At 42.2% G+C, this 19,432-nt stretch overlaps 1 protein-coding gene across 1 annotated transcript; it reads left to right on the top strand.

Moving 5' to 3' along the window:
* The first annotated feature begins 2,343 nt into the window (after positions 1-2,343).
* On the top strand, positions 2,344-19,031 carry LOC109466047 (nuclear pore complex protein Nup214-like). The gene is made up of 38 exons (XM_019763582.1): positions 2,344-2,488; positions 2,732-2,802; positions 2,956-3,016; positions 3,194-3,294; positions 3,401-3,507; positions 3,798-3,867; positions 4,059-4,185; positions 4,425-4,583; positions 4,746-5,210; positions 5,508-5,729; positions 6,035-6,256; positions 6,424-6,641; positions 6,788-6,937; positions 7,157-7,282; positions 7,645-7,784; positions 8,145-8,321; positions 8,551-8,636; positions 8,791-8,877; positions 9,075-9,254; positions 9,532-10,138; positions 10,273-10,339; positions 10,500-10,739; positions 10,928-11,141; positions 11,551-11,739; positions 12,092-12,343; positions 12,578-12,640; positions 12,966-13,034; positions 13,679-13,861; positions 13,972-14,205; positions 14,548-14,793; positions 15,138-15,407; positions 15,657-15,725; positions 15,984-16,076; positions 16,262-16,412; positions 16,781-16,923; positions 17,399-17,446; positions 17,839-17,884; positions 18,109-19,031. The coding sequence occupies exons 1-38, from the start codon at positions 2,443-2,445 to the stop codon at positions 18,134-18,136; spliced, it is 6,027 nt and encodes a 2,008-aa protein (XP_019619141.1). The 5' UTR covers positions 2,344-2,442; the 3' UTR covers positions 18,137-19,031.
* The last annotated feature ends 401 nt before the right edge of the window (positions 19,032-19,432 follow it).

Below are 19,432 nucleotides of genomic sequence, written 5' to 3'. Positions count from 1 at the left end.
AAACATGACATTACGAGGGTACAACCTCTGAATACTATGGTTTAGCCCACTAGTTCTTACCTTGGTTTATGATGTCTTATGTATGGACAGAAATCAGCCACTTGTTCCACATTGATGACAACTTTTCCTACAAAGAAAGCAACCATAGTTTTCTATAAATCTGCTCCAATAAAAATATTTACGTTTATTCGTTAAAAGCCTAAAATATTGCAAGAGGGGAAATGAAATACACAAGGGACCACCGTGTATTGTGGTAACAAAAATGGCGCCGTCCAGTTGAAAAAAAATGGTTTCGGTCGTCGTTTGATATTTTTACCTCAGAATCTCCCGTGGACAAGCATCACGTTTTAGAGCGCTGAAAGAATTCAAGAGCTGGTGTACCCAGGAATAGACGGCACCATGTCAGATTTCCCAGAAAGGGACGTGAAGGTAAGAAAAACGGGTTCAAATTGAAGTCGCACGTCAGAAACTTTCCCTGTCAGTGTCACACTTCCCAAAGCTAAAATATTAAACATGCGTCAGATCTCGTAAATAGTATCTATATTCGTCTAGATTTATAAGTAGATGATGCTTTCATTCCATCGGATGCTTAGTTACAGTTTACAACAATGCAGGCTGCAACAATTTAGAGTTTTAATAAATCGATATGAAAAACATATGTGCTGCAAATGCAAATTTGAACCAACCCTGGAAGGTGACAGACGGTCACCGAAACGTCGGCTGAATAAAAAACTTGGTTGTGTAGAAAGAGTCTCTATACTCAGTGACTTGCCAACCTGATGAAACTACTCACAGATAATTAATATAACATAATAAAATTTTGTGACTACAAGTTTTCCTGTCCTATGTTTGTAGGAATTCTCCTTCCGTCAGATGTGTAAACTGCGAGTGAGTGACCAGCCCTTCTCAGATGACAGCAGCAGTGTTGGCCGGTACAGTCTGATAGCTGTCTCCAACATGTATGGGATAACCTATGTTGGTTCCCCAACAGGTATGAATTATGCAAAATTATGTTATGTAAAGTTATCATCATAATTTTTCTTAACATTTTGTTGTAAGCAACTGTTTGATAATTTGTATTTAGTCAGCTACCCTACTGTACTGTAGGATACTAGTAATGTAAAATCATGTATGTTATGTTAAAGGTTTGCTCAGAATTTAGTATAAGAGGCCCGGCGGCCTCTTGACACCTTGCAAATACATGCAAGTTGCAAGACTCCTTTGAAGTTACGTAGCTTCCAAAGCCTCCACATACATGCATGCTTTATCTATTGGTGAAACTGTGATCAAAATGTACTAAAAGCTTATGACTGATGTCAGGCTTTAATAAAAAAACTCACTGGAGTTACAATAAGAACAGATACATGTATGTCTGATATCGTCATTTGTCCCCAGACCTTAAGGTTATCCAGACATCTGAGGTGGGGAAGATTCACCACAGCAACACTTCAGGAGACATCAACACTGTTGGTAAGCATTACTGTAGAATCAGCAGCAGTTGGCACTTGCATTGCAAAAATCCTTGTCAACATGTAATGCATTGAAATTGTACACGCAGGTGACTTGAATAGCATTTGCAGTATTTGATTGAAGTTTCACATGATACAAGACATAATGATAAAACACATGGATAATATTTTCCTGTAACTTGAATGTTTGTTTTCTTGTTGCTTCCAGTTGAAAACCTGCCCATGAAGCGGTTCCCTATCCCATCCATCCACCACCTGGGGCTGAGCTGTGATGAACTCACCCTGTCTGTGTGTCACACCAGAGAAGACAGCCTGGCTCTGTCTCTGTATGACACCAGGGTATTCCTTGGGAAGGTGTGTACTACTGTCTCTGTTCACACCTGTTATACTCATGATGAAATGTTACATAGAAAACGTATATCTATTATATTTTGTGCCAGGGTTCTAGCCAGCTCAAAATCAGCCCAGGTTTATGATCGGACCTGGGGGCAAATCATTGGTTTGAGAGTGGTTGTTGGTGGTCCTTTGGATGTTTCTATATTTTTACCCAAGATTTTGGTGTCACACGCCAGAATTTTCCTGCAATTGACGGAAAAACGGGTGCTGGCTAGAGCCCTGTTTTCTGCCCAGTTTCTTCTGTTTTAGTGCCAATATGTTGGCTTAATTTTATCATCTTTCAAGGAAAGACTACTCAATTAGTGGATATATGAATTCTGAATCATTGATGACAGTTCTGGTCAAGACACTTTGAAATGCAAGTGTTTTTCCATGTGTCCTCTATCATTCTGATGTTGCATCTCCCTTGAATGGTAATCCGCAGGATCCAAAGCCGGCCTTTTGTAAAACAAAGCTGTCCACAGTCAAGGGTCTGACAGTGTGGGACGTGAAGTGGAACCCCGCCCACCCTAACATCCTGGCCTGCCTGCGCTCAGATGGAACACTGGTCGTGTTAGAGGTCACAGACAACAACAGCATGAAGGTCATGGCCACGTTTGATGGCACCAAAGGCATCACTGCAAGTGAGTAGACTATACAGAAACAAACTAGTACATGCACGCATGCAACTTTGTTATACAGAAAAATGTTCTAAACACACATTAGGATTCATTCAGAATTTTGTTTGACTGTTGTCAGTTTGTTTATAGAAACAATTATGGCAAAGTACATCTACTTGATCAATGTGTATTAGGATATGTGAAGTTCTATACTACTTGGCTGACTTATATCTGACAATCACTTTCTCTGTTTCTCCTGTGTTTCAGTATGTTGGAGTCCCAAGGGAAAACAGCTAGTGGCAGGCAGGCAGGATGGATCATTTGCACAGTTCACATCTGTAAGTCAGCAATCGTCAGCAAATAACAAAGATATGTATTAATTAATGCATTGTGAAAGTGTGAAAGAGGATTCCTAATTTAAGTAGTAACAGCCTGGCCTACATCAATGTGTTATCAATGCTCAAAAAGTCTACCATTCTTGTTTCTTACAGAAGTTGGAAGAGAAGAAGTCTGTGCCAAAGCCAGTCATTTTTGGGGACAGCAAAGCACAAGGTGATTCTGTTGCTGAAACATTTTAATACAAGATTTTTGTCAGATTTTTACCACCATTCCTTCCTGCCAATTTTGTAAACTTTAGATTTGTTACACCAAGCATGATTTCAACCTCATGAGTATGTTCCAATAGTCCACTTTCCTAAAAACTCTTTTTTTTTTTATATTCCTGTGCAGTGCGTGATATCCTGTGGGTGTCCACGTATGTGTTTGTGGTGCTGTATGATGTCATCACAGATGATGCTTCCCAACCCAGTCTGGCAGTGGTGTCTTTGCCGGTAAGCTTCAATGTATTTTCTTCTCGGTTGACAATAAGCATCTTGTTAGGTCATGAAAATTGACAATGTTGAGACAACCGAATACTACACTGTCTTGTCTTTGCAGAAAAAAGATGAGCAGCGTCCGACCACCTATACAAACTTTGAGGAGATTTGCTTTGGTGGTGGGGAGGACAGAGACCTGAAGTACTTCCTACACCACATGGATGAATGGTAAGGGTTTCCTACCTAACTATACATATAGTCACAACCAAGTCTTGTAGTGACCATTCATAGGATAACAAGAACACCATACTTACATATGTCAAAGGAACTCCGACAAGACTACACTCTATAGAAAATTTTAAAATCTTAAATAAATAAATATGTAACGTTTACTACATGTATTTTCATTATCAAGAGATGATTTTTTTGTGTGTATGTAGAAATGATATTGGTATTGCTGAAGTTGATTTGGATGTAGGACTGAACATTCATCAAAAGTTTGTTGATGTACTCTGCAGGGGACTTGTGGTATGTGCTTCTAGCAGATCCATGGAAGCAGCAGTGATTGGGAGGAGTCTTGATGACAAGGTGGGACAAAGTGTCTGAAGGTTTAAAACCATCTGAACTTCTGTAAAGCTGTTTTTCTTGAATGTTAAGTTTTCCATATGCTGAAAGTTTGCCAACCTTGGTATATGGTAAATCTTTCAACAGTTGACTCTTTGAGTTCTTATCTTATTCTGTTGATGTTAGGTTGATATGTTGCTGTTTGTTGTCTGTAGAATGTGTGGGAACTGTGGAACCTGGATGATGCTGGCAGAGCAGAGCTTCCTCTGTCCTCTAACCATGATGAGACCTACCCCATGGGCATGGCTGTGGACCTCACTTCAACCAACCCTATCCCTATTGGTCAGTCTGAACACAGTTTATCTTAGAACTTCAGTGAAATAACACATTATTAATGGTTATCAAGCCTTTTGTGGTTAAAAATGCCTTGACATCTGTGATATCAGGATTTTTGATTGTTTTCATATTGCTAAGCAATCATTTTGGCTTTTTGAAATTCTCCAACCTTTAGCAAAACAAGCATTCCACAGTCACAAATTACAATTATCCATTGTTCTGATAAACTTTCCCTTTCACCACAGGTGAGAACCAGTCTCTCCCACCCATGCCCATGTTCATGCTGCTGTCCACTGACGGCTTGCTGTGTCCATTCTACATGGTCAACACGGCCCCACCCCAGCCACTGACCATTGTCAAGCCTCCTAATGCCCTGTCAGCACAGGGAGAAAGGCTACCTCCAGGTAATCTTAACATCTTTTAATCCTTATTTATTCAATAGTTATATGGATACTATAAGGATGATAAAGATAATATTTTGTCTGTGTTGTTTTTGTGTAGATCATTTGAGTTAAATGAATGTTATGAAATTTTCATATTTGACACAAAGTTTAAACTTCCCACAGCTCAAGCTGCATCCCCTGCAGCTGCAGCAGCCAAGCCAGCACCTGTTGCCCTACAGCAGCCACAGCCAGCTGCAGCTATGGCAGGGAAGGAGAACACAGCACCACTCCCCAAACCAGCTGCAGTCCCAGCTTCTGCCTCCTTCAGCTTTACCCAACCACAACCACAACCACAGGCACAGCCAGCTGCAGCTCCCACCAGTTCCCTGTTTACTGCTCCAACATCCACCCCAAAAATGGGGCTACAGAGCACTCCATCTACTACTTCTGGAGGTTTGTCTCTCTTTGGTAGTGCTGCCAGCTCTGCCACCCCAAAATTTGGTTTGTCTGGTGCCTCCACTACTACTTCTACTACTTCTGCCGGTGGCATAACTATTGGAGGAAACACCAGGAGTGCAGGGTTTGCGTTTGCTTTACCTGCCGGACAACAGGCTGGCTCTAGTTCTGCCTTTTCCTTCTCACTACCAGGTTTGTTGTGTGCTGTGTTTTCTAACCAAACCTTTTTAGATTAGTGTTATTGTAACTGTTACGTGCATGCTACGTTGTTATGGAAACTGAAGATACATTTTAACTCTACTAATGGATGGAATATGAAGTAACACGTAACCCATAGTCAGTCCTCAGTCATGGCTATTGTTGTTTTGGATGGGTTTAACTCCTAATGCAAGTTTGCCCCTGATGCATGTGCATAGTTACAGATTTATTTTCAGCCAAACAGATATGCATGTTTATGTTGTGTCACTCCTATGTACATTGTATCTCTAGGTTCATCCCAGCCTGGTACCACAGGTGCCACGAGCAGCCAGGGATTCTCCTTCTCAGCACCTGGCACTACAGCAGCCTCCACAGGGCCTGGTGCTAGTGCCTTCTCCATGGCAGCACCAGCAGGGGGGGTGAAGCCTGCTGCTGTCACTACTGCTGCTGCTGGTCCTACTACTACTGTCACTGCCAGCACAGGACTGTTCTCCATGCCTGCAGCTACTACAGGTACTACAGAAATGCTGAAGGTTGCATAAGGTTGAGTTGGAAGAATAACTGTAACTGAACTTTGTAGTCAGTCTCTTTTAAAAGAATTTTTCCAAATTTGATCACATCATGGTACCCTCCAATCCTGATGATAATTGTGTATTTTCTTAAACAAGATCATTTTGACTCTTAGGCCACCTCAGTCGATGGCTTTCAAGGGATTCTAGGAGTTTTGCATGTGAAATTTTACTAAAATATCGTGATTCACTGTGAAGACTTGCAAAAGTAAAGAATTTTGTAACATGTATACATTTTGTATTCCCCAGTGTCTGGCATTGCCCCAGCTGCACCCAAGACAACCGGCTTCAGTTTTGGAGCCACAAATACTGGTCAGTCCTTCAGCTTCAGACCAGGGACTACTACTGCACAGCCCAGTGTGCCACAACCTGTGTCAAAACCTGCTGTACAGCCACAACAGTCAGTTACAGTACAACCAGGCTCTAAACCACCAGCTATGGTGCAGGCAACGTCCCTACAGCCAGGCAACGGTGTGTGACAACTACTGCTACTAGTACTACTACTATCCCAAATATCTCACTTTAGCTAGTATTATAACCTTTGTTGTGATCAAGTAGATGTTAAAGAACCCCTGCTGATAGCTCTGCCATTTGAGAAGTCTGTCAAATAACTGAAACTCACATGTTGCATGTCCCAGGTCCAACCCAGGTGGTCAAACCCAGTGCCCAGCCAGCCAAGCCAGTTGCTGTCACTCAACCAGCCCCGTCTCAACCACCACCACCACCATATAAACCACCTGCAGCCCAACCGGCTGCACCTGTTACTGCAGCTGCCGCACCTGCAAAGCCTGCACAACCACCTGCAGAAGAAGCAGCTGCTGAAGAGGACACATTCTCAGCAAGTATCTTGGAGGAGGTATGAAAGAAAAAAAAAATTCCCCAAAACACTTTTTAAACTGTTTGTTGATTACTCTTACAAAATTCTTTTTCGAAAGTCACATGCTAAATGTACTCTTTGTCTGTTACACAAAATGTAAAGTTGTGTTTATTATTGTTTGACAGATAACCCACTTTGAGAGCGAAGTGGCCAGCCTTCAAAATGCATCAGTGAAGACTGACTGGAGAGTTGGTCATCCTGATGAGCTGAAGAAACTGAAGGAGGAGACCCAGAAGATAGCAAGGTTCTGTGAGGAGATCAAGGACACAACACAGGTGTGAGACCACTATAGGGGGAGTAGTGCAAAGTTTTACATATTAGTTAGATTTTAGTTTTAAAAGAGGATTCCTTAAAGCCTGGAATTCTTTTACACTCTGCTTTGTGGTAGGAAATGTAAGTAAATTGGCTTGATTTAAAAAAAAGATGAAAAAAAGTCAGATCAGCGTTTTTATACTGACTTTTTGTTTGTTGTTTGTTTGTTGTTTTACTTTTAGTCCATCCACAACGACATCCATGACTTGCGTACACAAACCCTGGAGACATTTGCGATGCTTGAGGAGGGGAAGTCTCGCAACGACAGGAACAAAGAACCGTACTACCACCAGCTGCTGCGATCACAGGTCTCATTCTTTGACCATCATTTCAATAAAGAGATCAATCTATGTACTACCTGGAAAAATGGGGGAAGAGCAGCCATTAGCAATTGTTATTCTATAAAAGTAAGGAATTTTATGATGTAGTTGTTTCAAAACATGTATGGTCATAGCAGTCATGGGGAAAAATGAATTGCTTGATATTGGATCCATTCAAGTGTCTATCTATTGGAGCAAACTATATTCTATCCTCTCTGGTATTAGATACATTTGCAGTGAAACAACAGTTTCATACTCTTAAAATGCTGCAAAAACATACAAGTAAGTAGAAAGTGCTCACTGCTCAGATGAATAATTGTGCTGTGCACCTCACCCCACCCCCTCCTCAGGCCCTGGACCCGGCCAGTGCTAACAAGATGAAGGAGATCAGACAGATGTACCACTATGTGGACACCACCCTCAGGGATGTCAACAACATGCTGGACGATGAGTGGGACAAATTCAAACAGCAGAAGACTCAGAAGACTGGGTATGGTGCTGTGCACTTTACATTCAAAGAATAAAAAATGATTCCAAGATTTCAATCATTTCACGCTGAACATGATATATGAGAGTGTTTAAGGTACTGTAATTCAAAATGTTTTTGCTGTACTTTTATGTTTGCGGTTTTCATGGTCAATTCTGTACCGCGAACGTACATGTACCATTACCATCAACAATGGCAACAACATCATGCAATTTTATAGCAGGAGGGATTTAGACTCCTGTCACTATATATGTGTTTGAGTAAGAATTAAAAGAGCAGACCATATTTAAAGGTAAACATTATGCATTTGCTTTGCAAATGTTACCTTTCTAGTTAAAGTTATTTTTCCTGCTCCAATCTCAGTAAGCTGAAGAGCCCTGCGCTGGATGTGGTGTACCGCGCCGTCTCCAATCACGACAAGATCCTGCACGACCAGTCCCAGCACATCAGGAGGCTGGGGGAGCAGCTGAAGAAGATGCGGCTGTACAACACCACGTCCAGCTGGACCAACAGGACTGTGGCACACAGCACCACCAAAACGTACGCCTCATAGACTTGTGACAAACCTGTTATTTCTTTTAAAGAGTTGTTTAGAATGGCTCATTTCCTCCTTTCAATTGAAACCTACAAGTAATCCTGGATGGAAGGCGAGTATATCATACTGTGTTTGTTCAGTTCATGTACATGTATCAGTCAACCAAATTTTTCATTATGTACAGTGGTCTTCTGTTGATTCATTTTTTTTACGCTTTTTAAATCTGTGCCTTAGGGATACAGAGCTGTCAGCCTTAGCTGATACCCTGTTACATCCAAGACAGGAGACCACACCTGAGAGGAGGAAGAAGTCATCTTCAGGTAGGTACCTTAACAAGAGGCAACTAAATATGGTACAGTCAATATTTTGTCATCAAAATGTCTACAACAGAGTGTTGTATGAGAAGATCAAGCCATTAGAGTTTTGACCATGTCTAATGTCATTGCTACTTTTATCATGTGTGTTGTCACACAGCCTCCCCCCTGTCATCCAAGAAGCAGTCCCAACTGCGGGAGCTCCTGGGGAAGAGACAGGTCACACCTGTACGCTCCACCACTCCAGGTAGGTCTCATCTTTAACCCGCCCTAATACTTCCTCTAAGAAGGTTATCTTTTTGTAGCATTTGTTTCTTAGTTTGTTGACTTGCTTTATCAAGAATGCAAAACTTGTGTGTATGTGCTATCATATAATATGTCTATGACTTGGTGTAGATTTATAAACAGAGAACAAGGTGTTTAACTGTTGAACCACCCCTCCAGCGTCAGTGTCTCAGTCCCGGCTGATGTCTCCCCAGCGCATGTACCGCTCCTCCCCTAGGCCTGCCTCCTCCACCCCCAGGGGTAGGGAGGAGCTTGGGTTTGCTAGGGAGGAGGGTGTTGGTCTGCCGACCCCCAAACCTGGCCCTCAAGCTGAATCTCCTCCACAGGAAACTCCAGCAGGTAATATTTCTGTTTATCATTGATTTGTTCCATGATGGTAATTAGTGTCCAAATCCCTTTGTGATAAATAGTTGTTATCATCAGCCACTGCTCTGCTACTGTAGTGGTGTAGACAATGCAATTAGTCTTTCTGTAACCATACCCATTGTGTCCTGCGGGTTCCTTTCTGACCATAAAGATCCTAGTCCTCTTTTTTCTTTGAAGTCTGACCTCAGAATACTCTGTAAGTTATTCCTGATAGTACTATTTAGTAAAGCAACAGTGTTGTTACCTGTAGGATTGGCTGCACAGTCGAGGGTGAAGACAGTTCTTCAGTTCTCGCCACCTGCAGATGAGCCGCCGCTGAACAGGCCTCAACCCGTCCCCATGACAACCAAACCACCTGAACCAGCCGCTACCAAACCGGTTCCCAGCCAATCAGCAGGGTTTGCACCCGTGCCATTTTCCCAAGGTGCAACAGGACTGAAGGGGACATCTACACTTACTCCAAAGGAAGCTGCAGCTGCTGCTGCAATGAGCCGTGTTGGTGCAGCCAATCAGCAGCCAGCTACATTTGGATCAACCAATCAGAAACCACCAGCATTTGGATCAACCAATCAGCAGGTAGCAGGATTTGGATCTGCCATTCAGCAACCAGCAGTATCCAGCACATCCAATCAGCAGCCATTAAGATTCGGAGCAACCAATCAGCAGTCAGTATTACCTGGCATAACCAGTCAGTTCCCAGGAGGGTTTGGGCTAGCCAATCAGCTGGAGGCTGAGGATGATTTGGCTGATGATGGGGGTTCAACTGAGGACGTGGCACCTCCAGTCGTGAATATCAAAGATGTGGCAAATCTGAAACCAGTTTCAACCAGTGCTGCGACGAATGTGGTGTCAGACAGGCAAGCTATTAACATGTTTTTTTATTGCTTTGCCTTTCTTTTACATCAACTTCAAGGATATAGTGATTTAAGCAAATGCCAAAGTGGGTAATATTCTAGTACAAATGTATAATGTTTCAATTCCTGTTTTACAGTGTGAACCGGAATGCCTTGGAAGCTGCTCAGAAGATTCTACAGTCAGCGACAGCTACATCCAAACCAGTGAGTTTCAGACCAGAGTTCTATCAATTTATGTGTGTGTATTTACAAACCCTTTTTACATCATTGGTAAATACTGATACAAAATCATTGATTAGATAAGATATTGGGTACAACAAAATTCATACAAAAGTTAACCATATATAAATTGTGTGAATCTTAGGCAACTACGACTGCTGCCATGTCCATCCCACCCTCTACATCGGGCTTCAGTTTTGCCATGTCGGGCCAGCAGGCTGCATTTGGTCAGCCTGCCAGCTTTGGGAGCCTGTCAGCAGCGCCCTCTACCACAGCTGCACAGAACAGCAGCACGTCCACAGGGTCATTTGTGATTGGCCAGGGCCTCTCTGGTTCCTTCTCGTTCAAGCCGGCTGTCACAGCCTCTCTGTCCTCAGCAACACAGGTAGGGTTTGGTTGGGTCACAGTGAAAGAGATTGATACGGAATGTAGAGCGTTTGTTTATATCTCTGTGACTTGCCCTGCCATAAGATGGCATTATGTGTCTGTAAAAAAAAAAGATGATCCAACTCCAAGGTGAGCTTTGAATGTCTCAATGAGTGTTCATTCATACCTTCATTCTCACCAATGCAGGCAACCCAAGCTCAACCAAAGCCAGTTGAGACGAAGCCAACATCTGGCTTCAGTTTCACAGCCCCAACTGGCCAGTCAGGCCTCAGTTTTGGACAGAGTACTTCATCCTTTGGATTTGGGGGGTCTACTGCTGCCAGCACTACTTCCACAGCTTCAGGAGCAACAAGGGATGGATCTCTACTTGCCAAGACACTTGCAGAGACATCTCAGGATGGTAGGAGAAGATGTTTTAACCTTGGGTCAATGGGTGCTACCAAGTTGGTCTGTGATGTCATGGCACAGCCATCTTGGAACATACCAGTTCCTGTCTGGGGTAGACGGGTAGTGGTAGGGTGGAAGGGTACTGTTAGCTCATGTAGCTCAACGTTGTATCAAAACATTACAAGAAACAGACTTGTGAAGAATTGTAAGTTCTTTTGTATTGTAATGATATACTAGTACATGTACATGTTATGTAAAGACAATAAGTCATGCTCTTATGCCTCGAAAGGGAAGATGAGTATAAATACAAATGTAATTAAGTAAGTAAAGATGATGCATTTGTATACAATATGTACATTGTATGTCTAGTTTAAACCAGCCTCTGCCACCTGTTAATGTCTTTTACTTCCATATCCTCACAGTGAAGGCTCCTGGGAGTGAGGAGCCACCGCTGCCTGGGGTAGAGGACATCACCCCACCACCCACTCCTGAGGAGACTCCTGACTCCTCTACCCAGGTCCCTGATGCACCACCTGCTCCAAAACCCTCCTTTGACTTTTCTAAGAAACAAACTGAAGCAGATGCCGTCCAGCCTGGAGGTTTCTTCCTAAGTAAGTCAACAGGTCAAGAACAAAACTGGTTTAATAACCATGATTTGAAAAGATGCATTATAAATTATTTTTCAGCTACCACTTAGCAGTATAGACTGAATCACTTCATGCCTCCTCTCTATTATGGCAAGTAAATGTTGATGTATCTTTAGTTATATTATATTATATTGCTTGAACCAACCAAATTACATTATTGCTCTGTACAGTGTTCTATCATGCATACGTGTAATTTAACCATTGTTCTGGGCTATTAGTGCTTAACTTGTTCCTTATGATATAACATGCACACTTCAGTAAAATGCATGTACTTACACTCATGTAATATCACACTACATTTGCATTAAAAAAACAGGTCCAAAGTCTGACACACCACCCCCAGAGCCAACAGCACCTACAAGCACACAGGCTGCCCCCACCCCTGCCACAGTGGTAGAGTCCAAACCCACGGCAACAGCAACAGCCGCCACCACCACGTCCTTATTTGGACAGTGTGCCACTTCCACCTTGGGATTCGGGTTTGGGCTGAACACCACCAGTGGATTCTCCGCTCCCAAACCTGCTGCTTCTTCTGGGTTCTCCTTTGCAAGTCCAGCTTCTTCAACAGGTGTGGGCTTGTGTCTCATTACCCCAAGAAAAATAAAGCAATGATGTTAAAAAGGAAATTAAGTACAGTAGTACTGCATGTAGAAACATGTAGTAAGCTGTCATGTCACAAGGCATAGTAGTAAGCAGGCTTACAGTATGGTCATTGGTTTAATGTTACAAGCTATCCATTGGCCAGGAATAGTGTGTTTGATAGAACTCTACAAATTAATACAAGTGTATTCTGTATTAACAGGCTCCACAGCTGTCAGTGGTTTTTCTTTCACCCTACCAAAGACCACAACTGCTGATACAACAGGTGCCCATGCCTTTCATCAAACACTGCATGCTGTTTTCATCACTAGTACATCAAAAGATATTTTTACTAACTGCAGAATATTGAAGACTACAAAATGTAGCCATACATAGGTGTAAGGCACTTCTTGACATGACATGTATATATTAAGATTGAGACATATTAAGACATGTACCTATTAATGCATGCATTCTAGATTCTAGTCATAATCAGATCCACAGAAACATCCAGATGCAAGGCTTTCTTCAACTCATCTGTTATCTCCGTTATGACTATAATCTGAGTTGTGTTTGCCCCCCTCCGATCACCATTTTCTGATCCCAAACAGGCCCCAGTTCCACAGCTGCCAGTAGTTTTGCTTTCACCCTACCGAAGACAACAGCTGCCAACACAACAGGTGCCCAAGAACTTAAATCACACATTGTATTTACTTTATACATGTACTAGTATTTTCTACCATTGCATCTGACATTTATCAATGGCCAGTTTACATTTTAAAAATCACTTCTGCATGGTATGTAGATGTTTGGTAGCAACTAATGCATGCACTTTCAAAACCTCATTCACAGCATGGTGGAAGATTTTCTACAGTCTGTTACAAAGTTTGACCGACTTGATCAGTAACCAAAATTGTCTCTTGCCCCTTCCGTTTCTGGTCTATAATTACAACAGGCACTAGTAGTACCCCAGCTGCCAGTGGATTTGTTTTTGCCCAACCAAAGACCACAGCCACTGATAAAACAACTTTTACAGGTGCAGTCAATGGGACATTTCATACATTGTCTTTGACTCTACTACTGACATGCACATACATGTATGTTGTAATTCTATGAAAGGGGAATTTACATAAAATCCACTCTGTGCACCTTAATTCAGAAATATAGAACAGTAAGAATGAAAATATGAATGCTTAACTTTAGTACTGTAAAATATTTAATTGTACTGTCTCCTGCATGTACTTAATAATATATTCATAATAAAGGTACATTGTAGTGATCAAATTAGGGTCGAATTGAAATATGTGATATTCCCTTCTTTCAGCTGTTACTTGTGCCAGCACATCTATTGCCAGTGCTGCTGGCTTCTCCATTGTGCCAACAACAACAACATCTGTTGGTGCTGTTACAACAACAGCAGCAAGCTCAGCAGACAGCACAACAACAACAACAGCAGCTGTACCTGTCCAGCCCACCACTACTGTCCCAGCGGCTGCCACTACAACTGGTAAGATTTCTATGGAACTTCTCACTAGTGCAAAGACCTGAACTGCATTGTAACCTGATACTAAGAAACAGATAAACAAATCTTTCTTTTGTACAATATTTTCACCACAGCCAGTGCTCAGCCTGTAGCAGCAACCAGTACCACCCCTAGTGCCACCACGTCAGAACAACCGACCACCACAGCAACCACCACGACAGTTTCTCTCTTTGGCCAGACCACCACCAACACAACCACTGCAGCTTTTGGGGCTCTGGCACAAACCACTGCAGCCAGCGGGGGGTTCCTGTTCGCTCAACAGACCACAGGAGGCTCAACTTCTGCATTTGGACAGCCCACTACAACGGGTGAGAACATCACCTTTTCCCCATGCATTTTGTTTGAGGCCTACCAACATTTCTACCACTTTGGTATTATCACAGTTTGACTGATTGAGTGGTAAGGGCTTGTTATATCACTGTTCAAATATGGCAGTCAAGAATTTCCACATATACAATGTACCTACACTGTCTTAGCCCGCAGTCACTGATACATTTGGGACCACACTTTCAGAAAGATTGGGAGGGAAATAGCCTGCATTTGCTTGCAAATGCCAGTGTTTAATCTTTGTTTTTTTATAGGCCCAGTGCTCCCATTATGAATGATGTGTATAATATTTGACAGTTTCATCTAACATGTGTCTTCTACAGTTGCTGGCACCTCAGCCTTTGGAACAGCGGCCAGTACTGGTGGGACCTCTCTGTTTGCCTCAACGTCCAGTGGCAGTTTGTTTGGCCAGTCTGCAGCCACCACCACCACTACCACTACAACATCCCTGTTTGGACAGCCAGCCACAGCTAGCAGTAATGCATTTGGACAGTCCAGTAGCTCAGGGTTTGGGTTTGGGCAAACACCAACATCTGGGGGTCTGTTTGGTACACCAGCATCATCTACAGGTGGGCTCTCTGTCATGTGAACCTTGGTGTGCGTTAGGATTTTCTTTACAATGCCCTTCCTTTACTACATGTGTACTTCCTTTTAAATGCTTGGTATGTAATTGAGTAACTATGCTCTGTTATGCTTGTTAGTGCTGTATTAGTCTTTTATACGTGAATAGATAGATTTCAATATATAATTTGCTTAAGATCAACTATAAACAAGCCATAGTTTATAAAAGAATATCACCCCATTCAAAATAGATTCCATGATTCTATCAAAAGATGGTGATTTCTTTTAATCTTGTAAAATGAATGATCTCACAGTTTTGTACAGATTTTCATAGTGACTGTTGTTTTTCAAGCCACCACAGGTGGACTGTTTGGCCAGACCTCGACCACGGGGGGCCTCTTCGGCCAATCAGCATTCGGAAGCAGCACCACCACGTCCTCCAGTGGAGCGGGCTTGTTTGGCACTCCCTCTACTACTTCCTCCAGCTCTGGGTTGTTTGGAGGGGGGAACACAGGAAGCTCAGGGGGATTCTTCAGCGGCCTGGGTGCCAAGCCGAGTGCAGAGGCTGCTAATAAAAACCCATTTGGTGGCTCTACTTCATTTGGTACACCGTCTACATCAGGTACTCAGTAACACTTCTGTTGAGAATACCTTTGTTTTACAAATACCGTTACATGTAATACATAAAAGTGCTTCTCTATCAACAGTACTGTTCAGCTTGGAGAATAAACAGATGTACTGAATAGTGCAATTCATGAAGTTCTTGAGAAATACATTGTAGAGTAACGTACTTACATTCCAAGTTTAAACAATGATGTAATTCTTGACTTTTATTCAATGATAATATTATGCCTACTTGGTCCAAACACAGCATCCACACTGTTCGGTGCCTCAACTGAAACCAAAGCGAGTGGTGGGTTTGGGACAGCCACAGGCGGAGGTAGGAAACAAATTTTGTAGAAAGTAACCTGAACAGTTTCGGGTTTTAGTTCCACTGTGACGTTTACTAGTGTAGTAAGTAAGTCATGTAATTGTTACAATTTATTTATTACTCTTGTAGAACTTTGCAACATGCGTAGTGTTTAGACAGTGATTAATTGAGGCTTACAATTACATACATGTCTCTTGGCTGTTGAAGAGTTGCTGTACTGGTAGATACAACTTTGTAGAATGCTTGACGCATGTTTTCTGTACCCAGGGTTTGGGTCTCCCACATCAGGAGGCTTCAGTGCAGGAGGGAGTGTTGCACAACAGGGCTTCGGAGGATTTTCCCAGCCTAGTCAACCACAAGGTAGTTCTTCCACTGTTTCTAAGCCTCTAAGGCTATTGATCATGACACCACTACTGTTCTTATTTGTATCTCATTGAAAGGAATGCAGCTTACAGACATTACAATGTAAAGTTGCCCATGTTTTTTATTTGTAAAACGTCATAGATTGACCACACATGCTCTAATTCCTATATATATTTACTCAGCTGCTTCATCTGGATTCGGAAGCCCACCAAGTTTTGGGTCTGCTCCAGCGTTCGGTGGAAGCCCAGGTTTTGGCAGCACAGCAGCATTCTCAAACCCCCTGGGCACGTCCTCTCAGGTGTTTGGGTCATCCGGTGGTGGCGCATTTTCACAGTAAGCAACATGTTTTTAGTTCAAAAGTTAGTTTCTTGCACTCCATAGTGAAAAAGAGTTATGTATTAAATGTTAATGAATCTAAATTTAGAAGAAACCCTGATTGATTTGACTGATTGAAGACTGTCAGGAAATGCAACTTTTGTGGTTCACTGGTTTTGTCTGATATTGCATATTACACTGTAGACATTCTTGATCACTCATTGAGAGTCTTTTAAAACACTGTTAAAACACTTAACAGTTCATTATGTTGCTATGTTTCACCAAGATTTTGCTGACTTGAAATGCAAGAGAGCTTAGTTTTTCTGATAGAGTGAGAACTGTGATACTGTTGTCTCCACTTGGAGGTCTTCTTCTGCTGCCCCTAGCTTTGCAGCTAATGACGCGCCGACGTTCGGAGGGATCGCTGCCCAGAGCAGCACGGCCCCGACGTTTGGCAGCCTGGCACAGGGGTCTCCTGGGTTTGGAGGAGGAGGGGGAGGAGGATTCGGGAGTGGCGGGGGATTCGGTGGTAAGTAGATTAGATTATTAAGAACTTATAGATTGTAGGCAATGATTAACTGTCATTACTTTCCCTACAGATATTGCCTGTATTCCATACACAGAAGTGTATGTCAGGTTTTCCTTGGAGTTACATGTAAGTCTAGGCTCTACACACTGGGATACTCTGTACAATGTCTTATTAGTGCACTGTCCTTAGAGCAGAGCAGTTGCCTTGAATTGATTTTAGTAGATTTTCAACTTCTTGACATGTACTTGAAACAGACCAAGAAGCACTTATGATACAATTGGATGAAGACATTCAAGATTGAAAGAAACAACATTTTACTTGTCTTTCATGCTTGGTGTGTTTGTGACCAGCGTTGGTAAGGCAGATCTAGACACTGTGAAGTCTAGCCCTTTTGTGTTGACAAAACATAGTAAGTGACTGTCATACATGTGAGACTGTGACTGTTAGTGTTAAACCTGCCCATGTGCCCACGTAGCTGCTGCAGTGTTCCAGCAGCCGCAGCAGCAGCAGCCGACCCAGACAGGTGTGTGTTAGTCAACCCTAACACCTGCTGCAAACCCACCAACCACATCACCCCCCATACCCTACCCTGGGTGCCAGCCAAGTTTACAGGCCGCTAACCGTTTTTTCGGCAGCCAGAATCCTCGCCCGCAGAGGAGTATATCGGCCCTCAAACTCCCCCAGGCTAGACTCCCCCGTAGCGGTAATTTAGACCGGCGGGCGAAGGGCGGCTCGAAAAACGAGTTCAGGCATCCAGGGTACCCATACCCTGCACCTGTTTGATTTTGAACAAATTTTTTGTATCATAGGAGTTTAAAGACACATGAACCATTAGCACCAGTAGATAACCAGGTTTGCCTTTACCACTTGATATGTGAAGAAAGTATATGCACTAATTATGAATATTTTCTGTAGGTTTTGGCAGCAGCTCTGGAGGTTTTGGACAGACACCAAGCTCACAGTATGTATAAAAATCAGTGCTTTATTATTTTCCAAGAATTTAATAGACTGTAAATATTGATTTTTACACTTTTCTTTCATATACATTACATATGCGTTTATTCCCAGCAGTTGATGTGGTCATATTTGCATGTATGACGTTATATTTATATATTCCTGCAGAAATGTAGTCATGTCTTTACTTTCATATTCAACTATTTTCCAAATGTTCACTTTTCTCTTCAGGTCTTCAGCCTTTTCATCCTGGAGGTGATCGGCAATACGAACGAGCATCATAAAACTAAAAGTGTAAAAGTGTACTGTACATTTGGAGCCAGTGTCTGGTTATCAGTGCACAGGATTGTTACATAGAGTTAAGTTAAAAAGACTTTGTTATCGAATGGCTTCCCTTCAATCTGTAATTCATTAAGATCATGCTAGAATGTTCTTTAAAGTTAAAGAATAGTCATTGTAGTACGTAGAATGCAGGAGAAAGTGGAGAAAATAGAAGAATACTACTGTAGTATTTGAAACGTCTTGTCCATAATGCAATGTCAAGACTGAGTAGTACCAGTAATATGGGAGTTGGACACTTACTCTAATAGTGTTCTCTTGTGACTGAACCCTGCGTACCATCATGGTAGTAATTGCATGTAAGAACATACATGTACATGTATGTGTATGTATCCTCTTTTAATTCTCACTTACTCACCAAGGGTAAGACAGATACATACAGATGTATAGGTACATAAACATATTATTCTAGAATTTGCCCACGCAGAACCGCTATAACTTGAAGCTCAAGAGCCATAAGTCTTCAAAAGTTCAAGTACAACATGCCAACACACTTAAGTACACTTTAGTTTCATTGTTGAAGTAGCCAGCTACTAGTAGCGCACTCATACCTTAGATGACCTGTCATTGTAGTTCAGGTTTAAACTTATGTCAATGTGACAATACAAAGACTAGATACAAAGGCAAATACAACAGACAAAGGACAAGTACAACAAAGGATAAGTACATTGTACTGTATTTCATAGACATAGTGTACCTTTTCTGATTAGTAATGCAGAGCCTTTATCTGTAACATCCTAGCTGTGATATTACAATTATGAAGAATAAAGCTATATCAAAACATGCCTGACGTTATTTGTCGGACAAAGTCAAAATAAGCATGTATATTTTGCTGTCATTTGTAGACATTTTTCCTATTGCTGAAAATTGTGTCTCAAATCATTGCATCTGTAAGACTTAGTAAGACTATTTAGACTTAAACAGACTTTTAAAAGTACACAGCACAATACAACTTGCGAACAAGGCAATCGGGGATAAATCTTCACCCCCTCAGAAGCAAAGCGCCCTCTAGTACAATATACAGGAACTGCGCATCAGACACGGACTTGTACTAGTATAAAGCAAGGCCGTGACAGACTAGTACTACTAGTATACCCTCGTAATAGGTCAACCGATTTACGAGAAAGCGAACACCAGCGCGCCGGCCTTGGATTATACAGATCTATACAAACTTAATTGGCGTTCTCCTATCTCCAAGCAGATGGTGGGGTGACGA

The sequence above is a fragment of the Branchiostoma belcheri genome, unplaced genomic scaffold, assembly GCF_001625305.1.
Source record: "Branchiostoma belcheri isolate BF01 breed outbred unplaced genomic scaffold, Haploidv18h27 scaffold16, whole genome shotgun sequence".
NCBI lineage: Eukaryota > Metazoa > Chordata > Leptocardii > Amphioxiformes > Branchiostomatidae > Branchiostoma > Branchiostoma belcheri.
This window is presented reverse-complemented; position numbering and strand designations above follow the sequence as displayed.

Bases quoted from the DNA above. Each gene is read 5' to 3' on its own strand.
- LOC109466047 (XM_019763582.1), top strand. From the start codon at position 2,443: ATGAAGGTCATGGCCACGTTTGATGGCACCAAAGGCATCACTGCAA. The intron at 11,740-12,091 runs GTAAGTCAACAG...TTAAAAAAACAG, and splicing joins GCCTGGAGGTTTCTTCCTAA to GTCCAAAGTCTGACACACCA. The intron at 17,885-18,108 runs GTATGTATAAAA...TTTTCTCTTCAG, and splicing joins GGACAGACACCAAGCTCACA to GTCTTCAGCCTTTTCATCCT.